The sequence below is a fragment of the Nuphar pumila genome, chromosome 6 (genome assembly GCF_984573655.1).
Source record: "Nuphar pumila chromosome 6, dmNupPumi1.hap1.1, whole genome shotgun sequence".
In the NCBI taxonomy this organism is placed as follows: Eukaryota; Viridiplantae; Streptophyta; class Magnoliopsida; order Nymphaeales; family Nymphaeaceae; genus Nuphar; species Nuphar pumila.
The window spans coordinates 127,685,045-127,698,228 of record NC_143254.1 but is presented as its reverse complement, the minus strand read 5'-3'; the positions used below and the strand labels follow the sequence as shown (position 1 = coordinate 127,698,228).

Genomic DNA, 13,184 nt, shown 5'->3' with positions numbered 1-13,184 from the left:
AATCCAGCTCCGCGATGACCGGTTCTTAGTCTGCCATGAGTCCGGCGTTGCCAACCAATCTGCTAGTTACAAGATCGTCCTCGCTCATGGATTCATGGGCTCAAGACTCTACCCTCTTGGACCCAGTCAAGTCTGAGTGTATATAAACGCATAGATGTGAATCTTGATAGTTTTAGTCACCTCCCAATGTACTTAGGATACTTTTTTTTAATTTATAACCCAAAGAAACCGCACCTAGCACAAAGACCTGACCACCCTGTCATACCTGGGGTTATAGTGCCGGCTGCCTAAAACTCGAAGGCTAGGACCCCTGCCCCAGGGAACTCTGCTATGCATTGGCTTGCACAAAGGGATGATGCCCATGAGAATCGATCTCGACTGCCCGTATAGCGGCTAAGGCCCCACCCCACCACGCCTCACCAGCTTATGAGGTGAAAAGCCAATCAGCAGGCCATGAATTTGTATACCAAGGTTGTGTGTATTGTTTCGTACCACATATTGTTCGTAATAGATGTAAAAAAGCATAAATTTTTAAAAAAAAGCTTAAATTTTAAAAAAAAAGCTTAAATTTTTTAAAAAAATTATTAAAAATAAAAAGTGGCAAGAATTCTAAAAGATCATCATTACACACAAAACAATGATGAAATGCAAAAAATACAACCATAAAATAACATGCGAAGCATTTACGTATGAATCATCAAATCTCACATGAACAATGCAAAATAGTAATATCTTCAATTAAAAATATATCACAAGATTTATCAAAAAACAAAAAAACTAAGTCGGGGGAGGATATCTCCCATGATTAAACATTTAGGAATATTTCATAAAAAACCTGTATTTAAAGTTTTTTTTTTGCAAGAAACCCCTTTTGATGTCTATTGTCTCCTCCAATGATCCATTAACGGCAGTAGTGTAAAAATTTTACCATAATCTACATATAATTACGGGTGTTGGGCAACGGGCCTAACGGCCTGATGAGCCAAACCGACCTAGCCTGCCATGAGTCAGGTTTGGGCCAAGGTTTTAGGACCAGGCCTGTTAGGTACCGAGCCAAAACCCAGCACATTATATACATACGTGGATCAAGCCTGGGTCTGCCCACGGGCTATCAGGCTGGCTCGTAGAGTTATTTATTAATTTTTAATAGTATAAAAAATTTAAAATTAACTCTTGGGTAGTAACTTGGTAATTATTACTATTTACTTAATTAGTTACATTAATTTTATAGAAACTAAAAATTAATTAATTGAGTGCATCAGAGGTTGAAAACTTGTTAATTATTACTATTTACAAATGAATTTGAGTTGCGCTGGAACGGGCTCGACCTACATTATTGTCCCACTAAGCCAATGGGCCGGGCCATGGGCAGCTCTTTAAACCCAAAGCCCATTAAGAACCGAGCCAAAACCTGGCCCTTTAGTAAACGGGCTCGAGCTACCTATGCCCACCCCTACATATAGTCTCCTAACGTATGTGATATTTAAGTTTAACCACCTCAGATTTCATTTTTTTTTTAAATAGATCTTAACCCTTTTTGAAAAAATGCTCAAATGATTGCCTGAGGCCGAGTTATTTTTTGTTTCACCCAACTGTCGCCAAATCTTTAAAATGATAATTTCAGCTTTTTATTTTAATAAATAATTTAATGTCACTGTTGTTACACCCTGCTTATATTCGTAAGTGCAAATAAGCAATTTCAGAGACAAAAAAATGCAACTGAAGGGTCACCTAGGTTAAACATTTAGCATAAATATTTAAAATCTACATGCTCACGCGCGGTTAGAATGCACATAAATCAATGTTGTCAGTATCGGTATCGGCCCTGAATCGTTTGGCCACCGATTCAGCTGATACCGATAATCAAGTGAATCGTTCTGTATCGGCCCAAAAAATAATAAAAAATATTATGTGTCAATCCTAACGTGTGACACATGTTAAAATCATTAAAATAATTGTAAAACAATATTAAATTTTTATTTTTAGTATTTTTAAATTTATTAAAAATAGTGGATTATGAAATGTCTTTGAAATATTTAGGAAGACCGTTGAACTAGAGTTCAACAAGTTCCTGACATGTTAGGCCTGAGTGGCAGTAGGCTTGGGGAGAAGGCGCTGATCCCTTAGTCTCAGGTTTGACTCTCATGGGACGCGCAGGTGCTTTTAACTAGTGAGTTTTGTAAGGGCTTAAGTGTTAGTAGGGGTGTCAATGGGTCTGGTTCACTTAGGCCCGACCCAGACCAAACCCTATATAATTTGAATATAGAGACAAATAAGAAAACCCAATTAAGACCCAGGACTGGAACCGAAGGTTGGACCAGGGTATTATAGTTTGTGAAATTTTATACCAAACCAGGTCCCAACCTGAGTTCTGATTAAAACCCGCAATTTTTTAATGTAAAAATGATAAAAAAAATATTATTTTACCAGGCATGGACCAAGTCTGATACATGTAGTTCTTATCAAGTCTGGACCCGATACCATACCTAAAATTCTGGTCTAAGTCTGTTTCCACCTGGGTCCAAACCAAACCCGACCCGTTGACACCCCTAACCCCATCCAAGGTTTAACTCACATGACCAGAAGTGACCCATTTTTTGACATTAAAAACATGATAACCATTTTAAAAGTATTAAAAGTGAAGGTATGATAAGTTGAACACTTTTGAAATATCACATCAATAATCATATTCGTTTAAGATTGTGATGTTTTATAATACATTTCGGAATACCCAAGTAGCATTCTCTTTTGGGTAACTCTGCGTTTCTTTAAGGGCATCTTTGGATAAAATATAAGGCTATGTTTGGGAGTGCCGAATCCATGGGTTAGGGGATGCCTTGTGGTTTCCACCATAAGCCTTATGTGTTTGGGAGCCCTTGTGTTGCCAAAACAATGAATTGGCATTGGCGTTGGAGTTGTCCACAAAACTTCATCTTCAACACAATATCATTTTGACTCCCTCACATAGAGGTAGTAGTTGGCAACGCCACAAATGGACATAGACGATGCTGCTCCCATGCAGCTCTCTAAGGTTCCCAACACCAAGGTATGACCTCTCTCTTTCTCCCTCAAAACCCTAACCAATGTTTCTTCTTCTTCTTTTTCCTCTTCTTGTTCTAAAAAAAACTCACTTGTTTGGGAGCCAACACCAATGCATATAATGAACTCCCAAACTTCTTGTGAAGTTAGCAATACCAGGAATCCCAACCAATACCAATGGGGGCTCTGCTTGTCTGGTAGGAGCAGCTAGTGCACGTCACCTTGTGTTGGGATGTTGCAAGTTCAAATCCCAATGGTATCGTTGTATAACTGGTACGGGTCTGCCTAACCCCAGCTTGCCTTTCAAATAAATAAAAAATGAATCCCAACCCAATGTTTGGGCAATACATGGTAAACATGTTTCCATCCCAATGTAAGGCTCCCAAACTTAATTGAAATTACATTTGTATCCCATAATTGGGAATCTTATAAGCATGCATATGTATTCAATGTCGACAAATTTGCCATCTAATTCCATTAATAGCTTTCAAATTTTCATGGTAATGTTCTATCATTTGCAGCTGTTAAAGATGGGCTTTTGGAGAACCTTTAGGGCACGTTTGCCACTGTCTTGGCTATGAGTGTCACGAAGTATGAGAATTCCATTCTCGAGAAAGCCAGTCACGGGCTTATTTCGGTAACCAACTTTCTCAAATAAGTGCGCATCATTTAGCTCAACTTGTCAACCACTTTTTCAGCCTGCACTTTCTCAAGTTTGCAAACACTGTTTTTCTCATGCTACACAAACAAACTAAAAACTTTCTTTTGAAAAACTTCTCATATAAAAAATTCTTATAGGCAAAACTTTCTTTTTCTATGAGAGTTTTTCTCTCTTCCAAAAGGTGCCCTTGAGAAAGTGGCTAGGTTAAGTTGCTTTTTCTTATATCCCTGAAAAAGTTGTAATTGCAATTATAAAATCATATTTCCCAGTACTCGAGAATCTTGTAAAAATTGTGCACGCTGTAAGATTAAACGGTAACTTTGTAGCACTGTCCAAATCCAAGGATACCCATGGAACTCTAGAATTAGTTAGGCAGAGTATAACATGATAATTATAGTCGTATATAATGTTGAGATTTTGAAAGTCAATGTGGCAATTTCCTCTTTGCATGCATCCGAGTCCTCCACCGAAAATTAAGCCAAAAACATTAAGAAAAAAAAGAAAATCCTAATGCACACTACTCGATAACCTAATTCACAAATATCACGGATATTTTATTAACACAAATTATGGCAGTAAGTTAATAAAAAACATAGATTTCACATGTTTATTTTTACATCATAATTTAATAAGGCTTTAATATATTCATATTTTTGTTTTCACACATTTTCCAAATCTTTTTTATTTTCATATTGAACAGAGGGGTTTTCCCTAATTTTTCACGAAAATGCATATATCTTCAGATTTGCCCTTGCCAAGAAAATCCCAACACTAATATCATGGCACCGACAGAGAGCAGATCAGGTGCAATATGATTGGACACCTTTGGTGTGCTGTCACACCTGATCACCCTCTATCCGCTGTTGCGCCCAACAGCTGACAGGTTGTATCCCAAAAGATGGTATCTTCAGATTTGCCCTTGCCAAGAAAATCCCAACACTAATATCATGGCACCGACAGAGAGCAGATCAGGTGCAATATGATTGGACACCTTTGGTGTGCTGTCACACCTGATCACCCTCTATCCGCTGTTGCGCCCAACAGCTGACAGGTTGTATCCCAAAAGATGGTGGGTAATAAGCTTAAGCAGCACACCAAGAGTGTGCAATCACATTGCACCTGGTCCTTCCTCCACCGACATGCCCATACACCAAACATGACGGATTACCACCACGCAGATGCACATCCACAGCCAACGCAAGCATCAAGGAACAGCTAGCAAGAAAGAACCAGAAGCCTTCCCAAGATGGTAGTCAGTGACAATGTAGTTGGATCAATATTCTCAGAATCGGTTTCTGAATCTACTAGATTTTCTGAAAAAACGCCAGAATAGCTCTGGTCGATTCAATTTGAATCAGTCATAAAAAGACTTGAAAAAAAAAGGGTTAGTATACAGGCCGGTTGAGACCCAATTCAAGCTGAATTGGGCTGAAATCGTCCAATTTTATAAGGGGTCTGAATTGGCCCTTGCGCTGAACTGAAAAGGGCTTGGTTCAACAGAAAAAACTTACACCAAAAGCATGACAGAATTCACACTCCGCCTCTCATACCGGCCAAGACGAAGATAAGCCAGCCCTGAAGCACGCTTGGCAAAAAAGGTTTTCACTAAGACCCGCAGAAACACAAGTTTGGGGAAGGAATCTCCTGAATATTGGGTCTTCACATAATGGGCGGAGTATCAGAAACTGTAGCCAGAGCCGCAATGGAACTGCAAATAACTCACTGATCCAACGACCTCCACATTAATACCACAACTGATACAAGACTCTTTCCCACATCCCTTAAAAGTCTGCTCTCATTATAACAAACCAAGTATCCTCAAACTTGCAAGCATGAGTAAAGACTTGCTACATGTGTAAGACTATGGATGAAGCATGAACATACATGTATACGTGCATGAGGGCATGCACAAACACAGCCACAGTTACAACCTTTTCTTCTCGCAAATTGTGAGGTAACCCAACTGCAGTCTGTCAGCAAACAGCAAAACGCCCCATTGGGTGAATGCGTACACACAAACACAAAAGAAATGGGTATCTGTCCAACGATTGCAACGAACTGATATGAACAGACGGAGTGCAAGAAGAACAATGACTACACACTACACTTCCTCTCTTGAATTGTTGCTGCTCTTTATAATGTTGTACTTGCAGAGTGGGCAGGTAGCGTTGATGTACAGCCACTTATCTATGCAGGCACAGTGAAAATGATGCCCGCATGGAAGCTCACGCAACTCCACGCCATCTTCGTATGCAGAGAGGCAAATGCAGCATTCCTGTAAGCAGTAGGAAGTACAACCAGTAACAGTAAGCAAAACGACAAAAAAATAGCTGCTCAGATCTACCATAAGCCAAACTAGGTTAAAATCAATTTGGTTGAAGGAATTTAAATCAGATGGACTCCTGATTACTGGAGAAGTAGAGAGAAAATTCTAGAACAGCTTACAGCATCCTCTGCAGAAAGAACACGCTCAAAAGGTACCCCACCACCACACGATGTCATTACCCCACCAAACGACTCTGATTTCTCTAGATTAAGCTTCTCGATAGCTCCAGCTGATCGGAACTTGTACTTGGGGAGTTGGCGGACATCTTCTTCAGAAGCACCTTCCTGCTTCAAAAGCACCACCATCAGTATTATAACAATTACCACGAGAAGGAAAAAAACATGGTAGAAGCTAATGTATTTCAACTTAATTTCATGCATTAGTAGTTATAGGAGCTGGGAGAGTAAGATGGTTAGGTAATCATTTACTGATCTGATGTTACGTGTGGTCAAAAGTGGTAAAAGTTAACAAGTTTTGGACTACTCAAACCCAATCATCGGTGATCCAAGAGGCACTTGTGCTGCTCAAGTTTCATGGGCGAATACTGCTTCTTGTGCATTATAATCTAATTTATATTTCCAGTTTGGGTGTTAGCCATCAACAGCTAGCAGTGGCAGGCAAAATCAAAGGCCCTGGGCTGCATAAGACACCAATTTTATGCAAGCACCTCACCCTATATGGCCTGCCACTTGGATGCAGGACATCATAACCAGCCAAAGAGAAAACTCAGCACTATAGCAAGATTACTGTTTGATTAATTCTGCAGTAAATATAATGCATCAATCAGATATGTGAACCCCTGTATCACAACCACCTTTATCCATGCCATATCTGCAAATGAAGGCATATCCTCTTCCGCAGCCAATCTGTCCATGCCATATGATCCAAAGAAGGCTATATGCACAACTGTTCACATGCATTTCAACAGCCACAACTCTATGGACAACCAAGCTCAGTACCTAAGCTCATATGGTTTCACTCGTAATAAATTGAACCTAGCTCAAGGCCTTCAAGGCACTCCATTCCTAAAACCTTTTCTGCCCTTTTCAGAGATTGTAGGCTTGAAAGGATAGCAGCTTCTTCAGAGATAAGGAGCAGTACAGCCATGATACATGCGAAATATATGCAAGTTTCGTGACAACATGAATTACCAGGAAATAGTGTTTCATGTGTTGGATCTAACTTGTTTTCTTGACTGATTTTTTCAGCTGGGTAATTACTGGTCAACTTTACATCCTTAAAAGTTTTAGAACTGTTGATTTCTTCGCTTATAGAAAGGTTACCTTTTTCTCTTGTAGCCATCAGAAATCATCAATGACTACAATTCCAAAACTAATAATATATATATATATATACTTATTTATTTATATCACTAATACACACCCAACCTAATTTTTACCACTCTATGCAACAAGCCAAGAGCATATGACGGAACTATAGGATAAACAACTATAACAATAATCTAGCACAACACAAAACAACAATATCAAATGTGAGGTACCTGATCTCCCACCGCATACAAAATTGCAATAATACATGGTAGACAACAACAGACTGCTATACCAATGACACATGCCAAGGCAACACAGAATACTACAAAGAACACGTCAAAGGCAAGGAAAACCACACAGAGCCTGCAAATCAGAAAATGTAATAAGCAATCAGACAAATAATATAGAAAAGGAAGTGAACATAGCATCAGTATGCTTGGGTTTGAACAAACCAGTAAAGCTGAGGTGCATCACGAATCAAGCTTTGACCACCAGCAGAAACCCAATAAAATCCAATGATCCACCATACGAATGAGAACAACGTATTTGCAGATTCCAGATGCTTTGCAACACTGTCATAGAAAAAAACACTGACCAATCAGATGCAGGAAAACTTCTTGCTGACTCAACAACTTCGTTTTTACACAATAAAGCATTTATAAAGAACTATAGAATGGACAAAAGTATGGTGCACCTAACAGAAACATGGAACTTCATCATGAATTACCACAACTCAAGGTTTTGCATTTCGATAGGATATATCGAGAGCTTAGGTTCAAAATCTAAAGGAAAATACTCTCCAGCTCAAAAGATTTATTTTTCACTTTTCTGTTAATGGTAAACAGTAATGTGTTACTTTATAGATACTTAGTTAAACTTTTGGACATGAAAACTTTTCAGAAACAACGATATGATTAAAGAAAACCTCCGGATAAGCCCCCTTCCATGTCATATAGATGAACATCATGACGAGCATATGGAAACCATGAAATGACTTACATACTTGTGCATATCTATAACTTCACCCAAGCAAATATTAAATAGGTAGAGCCACCCATTATTTTTGACATAGTGTCCAGATTATGGAAGCCTTCAGCCTAACATGAACTTATGATAGGATGCTACAATAATTCTTGCATGAATCATAAAATAGTGCAAGTTAATGGGGCTTCAAGATTAAAAATCATGAATATTTCATAATTCATAAATAATTTTGAGATGATCTCCAGCACTGCCTTCAAATCAATAAAACCACATAAATAATGTCAGCATGTTGCTCTATTCTCTGTATCAACAGAATCCCAACCAAATTGAAGCCTGCGACATATACCTGAAAATTTGATGTAAGTAGACCAAGCTGAAGTACAACAACAGTAAATAATATATTTGTCTCGTCTCTCTTCCATGATTCAGCAATCCCAAAGTTTTCTGGTTTGATCAAATAAGAAAAATGATCCCTTTCCTTCATGCTTAGAAATATTCAGACTTGTGGTGTGTAAGGAAAAATGGTTGTTTGTGACTTCGAAATGGATCCCCGATAAATAACAGAAGAATAAGATCAAATCAGGAATAACCTTTTGTTTCATTCGATCATCTCAATAAATAATCATCTTATGACAAAAACAAATAATGATTTGCTCACATTGAACTAAATGTGCCATTCTGATAATAGGTATCCTTTATAGGAACATATAGTGTCAAAGTCATCTAATGGGTCAGTCAGCCAATCCCTAACTCAAAATTATGTAATGTATTTAAATGCAAGTTAAGGGTGTGTATTTTACCAGCAGTTACCTTGTGTGATTCTTGTTAAAGCATATGTTTGAAGGTGGTTGCAGGGTGTCAAAATAGCTTATACATTAATTAGGTAGAGAAGGTCACAAAGTTTTTGTATTCTGCTGTTGAACATTGAACCTATTCCAACAGCTCGAATTCAGACCATAGGGATCACTGGGGTATTTCCTATCAAAGATACTCGATATATCAATATCAATTAGATCCAAGATCTGATAATTAATTGCTCATTTAATGAGCATTCTCAATATTATGCTTTGAAGATGACTTGAACCTCCATGCTCTCTAGCACGAGATTTTGAGTCTCGAATTGACATTAAATAAACTTGCCTACTTTACTTTTTATCAAAACATAATCTTGTTTTTAATTTAATCAGTAATCATTCTTGAATCAAGGCACTTATCAATAGATATTTTTATTTGAGTTGAATTCACAATTGTTCAAACTGTGTTACAGACATTGGTAACTGACCTGAAGCAATTCGATATAATTTAATTCATGATGAATTGACGATTGAAGGTGGTTAGTTCATATTGTTCAGTCATTGATAAATAGTTTATAGGGAAATACCCCATTCAATTTACAACAAAATGTACAAATTGCAAAATCAATATTATACTTAAGCTATCATTTCTCTCTAATATCTATGGGGTAATGTTGGGGTGAACTAGAAAAGTGTGGGTAGAGCTGGATCTAAATGCTGGCTAGGTAACCATCCTATAGCAATAGTAGTTATGAACCCTGTAAACCAGTCCCATGGCGATAGTGAAGATACCAAAAAAAAACACATCCTACACTTGGAAGAAGGAATAGGATAATGAATAAATATTGCATATTTTTATTACTTTTTATGCTAAAACATATTCTTCACATCTTGCCTAGCATTTTTCCTCGCATATCATTTAAAAGATGGGGAGAAAATGGCATTATAAAAGACATTTTTACCCATAAGATTTTTAAACATTAAACTAATATACCCTACCATGAACTATTGTGGAACAAGAAAGATTCTTATCCAGCCTTCACCAACCAATCCATCAAATTCCAATATTCGATTACCTCTTGCTCTTCTTGCTACTAGTAGATCTCATCTTAAAAATGGTTGTTGAAGACAAAACCAGCTTTTATGCACAATTTTAGAGGTTGCACAACTGGATTAGGAAAAAAATGAAAGCAAAACTCCAAACGTAGGGTTCCTGAAAATGCCAAAAATTGAGAACATATATTTTTTTTCAATGGTTTGAACATTACAAAAAAAGGCTTGTGGCTTGGTCTTCACTATACATGCAGTTTGAAAGAATATATTTAGGAAAATTAATTCTTATTTGAACAGTAATTGAACTAAAGGAAATTTGAGAAAAAAAGGCTGAATGCTCTAAAAAAGGTGGGGAATCAATCCTTGTTGTTTTTCAGGTGCAAAACTGGGGATGGAACAATCCATTTTCTAGTAAAGAGATTGGCTAGATGACAGGAAATTTGAAGAAACCTTGCGAGACAAAACTCATTTCTGGGGAAAATTTGTACACTAAATAATGATGTTACCAACATAGACATTACAAAGCTGTTACCAACATGATAGTGCAAAACCATGCAATATAATATGGTTACCAACATGATAGCAGTTGATATGGGATGGCAAACCTGATTCTCACTGGCATTAAGAAGCTCTCAGAGCTAAACAATCGACAAAAGGCTCAAGCAAACTAGGAGCTCACACTACCTTCTCATCATTAGCAGTAAATATAGATCAAATCAAATGATACCCTGTAAAATTTAATTTATATTGATCTTGATAGTTTAATTGTTTGAAATTAGCTTTATTTGTCAAATAGATCTTGCTTCAGTCATCAACATTTACAATCCCTATGACTTAAACGAACAAAGATGTGTATAATCAGTCAAACTAGTTCTACAGCACACAGCTCATTTCATTGTTCAAACAATTAGCGCACCAAAATCCAACAAGCAGCATTTTTTGCAAAGCCCTTCTTTTAGGGCGTGTTTGATGCCTGGGGGGAAGTTCCGCTGGGGGAACTTCCCCCTCCTTTTCAGTGGGTCCCACGTGCCCCAGCAAACACGGAAGACACTCCCCCACGTTTTGGGGGAGTTTCTCCCCAAAAATAGGGGAGAAAAGGTACCTCGCGACTTTTTCCCTCTCCCCGGCATCAAACGTGCCCTTAGGGTCGGTTCAGGAAGTAACAATCAGAGAGGAACGGAAGGGAATTGGAGTGCTATGAGGAATCAAGTTTTCTAATTCATACATGACCTTGTTTGGAAGAAAGGAATCGGTGATATGGTGAACAAAGGATAAGAATTCACATCAACCAATTCCTTCCAAATCCTTGTTTTGGATTCCTTCACAGAGAAAAGATAATTGCCAATTACTTCCCCCCGTAAGGGTTCTGATTCCTGTTGAAAACCTCCAGCAAGGAGCGATCAAACATGTGGATTCCTCCAAATTCCTTCCATATCCATTTTACCTGGATTCCCTCCAAGTCATTTTCCATCAATTCCTCCCAAATGCCACCTGCCAAACAGACCCTTAAAAAGAATGACAAAATTTAATAGGAAATCAAAATAAATAGAAGAAACTCCTGTAGGACAATCGAGCAATCAAGCTCTAGCAATACAAATATTAAACCACCAATCCTTATAAAACATACCATAAAGAGTACTGAGATTACTCTATACCCAGAAAATCAAATTCAAGCTAAAATTCATGCAAAGTAAGAACAAAGGCAACGGATTCAGAAGTCGGAAACTTCTCAAATCAACGCCTCTTTCCATATGGCAATGCACAATGCATAATTGTGTACCTGGTCCTCTCCTCCGACTGATCCGCCAGAGTCTCATACTCTCCACTTTCTTCACTTTCCTGCTGCCGGCGGGACGGAGGGCTCTCGTTGCCTCCCTGCTCTGTCGTCGCCTGTTGCCGCCGGTCGTATTCCGAGCACACGCACACCATGTGCAGGACGCACTGCACCGCGTACCCCACAACCCACAGCCTCAGCGGCATCTTCGGAGACTCGTCCCTGCTCAGCAGCAGCACGGCCGCCGCCACGACGACGAACACGAGGTTCCAGATGATGTCGAGGACGACGACGGGCCTCGAGTACGCCCAGTCGCTCTGCCGCTCCTCCAGCTGCTCGGCGGCCGCCTCGCGGACCAGCATCGACGGCTCGCGCATGATCCGCCCGCTGCTCGTGCGGCGGAGGAACCGCGCTGCGCCGAGGATGCTCAGTCGCCTGATCCCCCGCCGGTTCCGGTCGTCCCCTCCGGTCCCGGCCGCGTTCCCGAGCAGCGGCGTGGTGTCGACGATGTCGTCCGAGGCAGGATTGGCCCCCCTCGCCCGCTCCATCTCCTCTCGACCAAAACCCTCTGATTCTCCGACAAAACCCTAATCCATCGGGTCTCAAATCCCTAAAAAATTCCCCAAAATCCTAACGAAACCGGTCGACCAGAACCTAGAAATTGATCGAGGTCTTGTCCATCGGGATAGAATCCGAGTGAGAATTGGGAATCTCCGGATAATGAAGGGCCGTTAGGGTTTCGGCTTAGGTCGGAAATGGGGAACCGTAAATTCCTTAGGGAGGGGAAATCTGAATTCCCGGAACTCACGGCAGGGATTTGATCGCGGGGGAGACGGCATTTATGCGGTGGGCGTCGCGTCGTCGCGGCTCGCGGGCGAGGGAGGAATTGTAGACGTGTGCGGTTGATGACGTGTCGTCGAGCGTGTGGGGCCGGACTTGAAACGTTCTCTTAAATGGGATTTAGTCCCGAGTCCGACCCGTTTAGGCAATGTCCCAGATAGAGCTGGTAAACGAGCCCAACGAACCGAACACAAGTGTGGATTGTTCAAGCTTAAGCAGTGACGTAGCTAGGATTCATGTGTGTGTGTATATGTGTGGGTGGGGGGGGGGGGGGGGGGGTCATAAACAGGGGTGTATCAAAAAAAAAACGGCGTGCCCGATTTTTTTTTTGAGATAAAATAAAAAATGGCTACAATTATTAATAAAAATCTATTTTGGACAAATCAAACTATTTGCATCGGGCTGGCCCGGCTCGTGTAGAGCTCGGGCCATCAGGCTTTAA

The 13,184-nt window shown here is 39.8% G+C and overlaps 1 protein-coding gene across 2 annotated transcripts; it reads right to left on the bottom strand.

The window, feature by feature from the left end:
• Positions 1-5,409: 5,409 nt before the first annotated feature.
• Positions 5,410-12,759, bottom strand: LOC149836139 (E3 ubiquitin-protein ligase At1g12760-like). Of its 2 annotated transcripts, none has more exons than XM_090009025.1 (5): positions 11,909-12,759; positions 7,750-7,869; positions 7,528-7,660; positions 6,146-6,310; positions 5,410-5,975 (listed from the first exon to the last, which is right to left on the bottom strand). In XM_090009025.1, exons 1-5 carry the CDS (start codon positions 12,448-12,450, stop codon positions 5,802-5,804), a joined length of 1,134 nt encoding a protein of 377 aa, XP_089865151.1. In that variant the 5' UTR covers positions 12,451-12,759; the 3' UTR covers positions 5,410-5,801. The 2 variants fall into 2 exon arrangements, with proteins under 2 accessions (XP_089865151.1, XP_089865150.1); XM_090009024.1 differs by having other exon boundaries at positions 6,146-6,313; positions 11,909-12,710.
• Between the last annotated feature and the right edge of the window lie 425 nt (positions 12,760-13,184).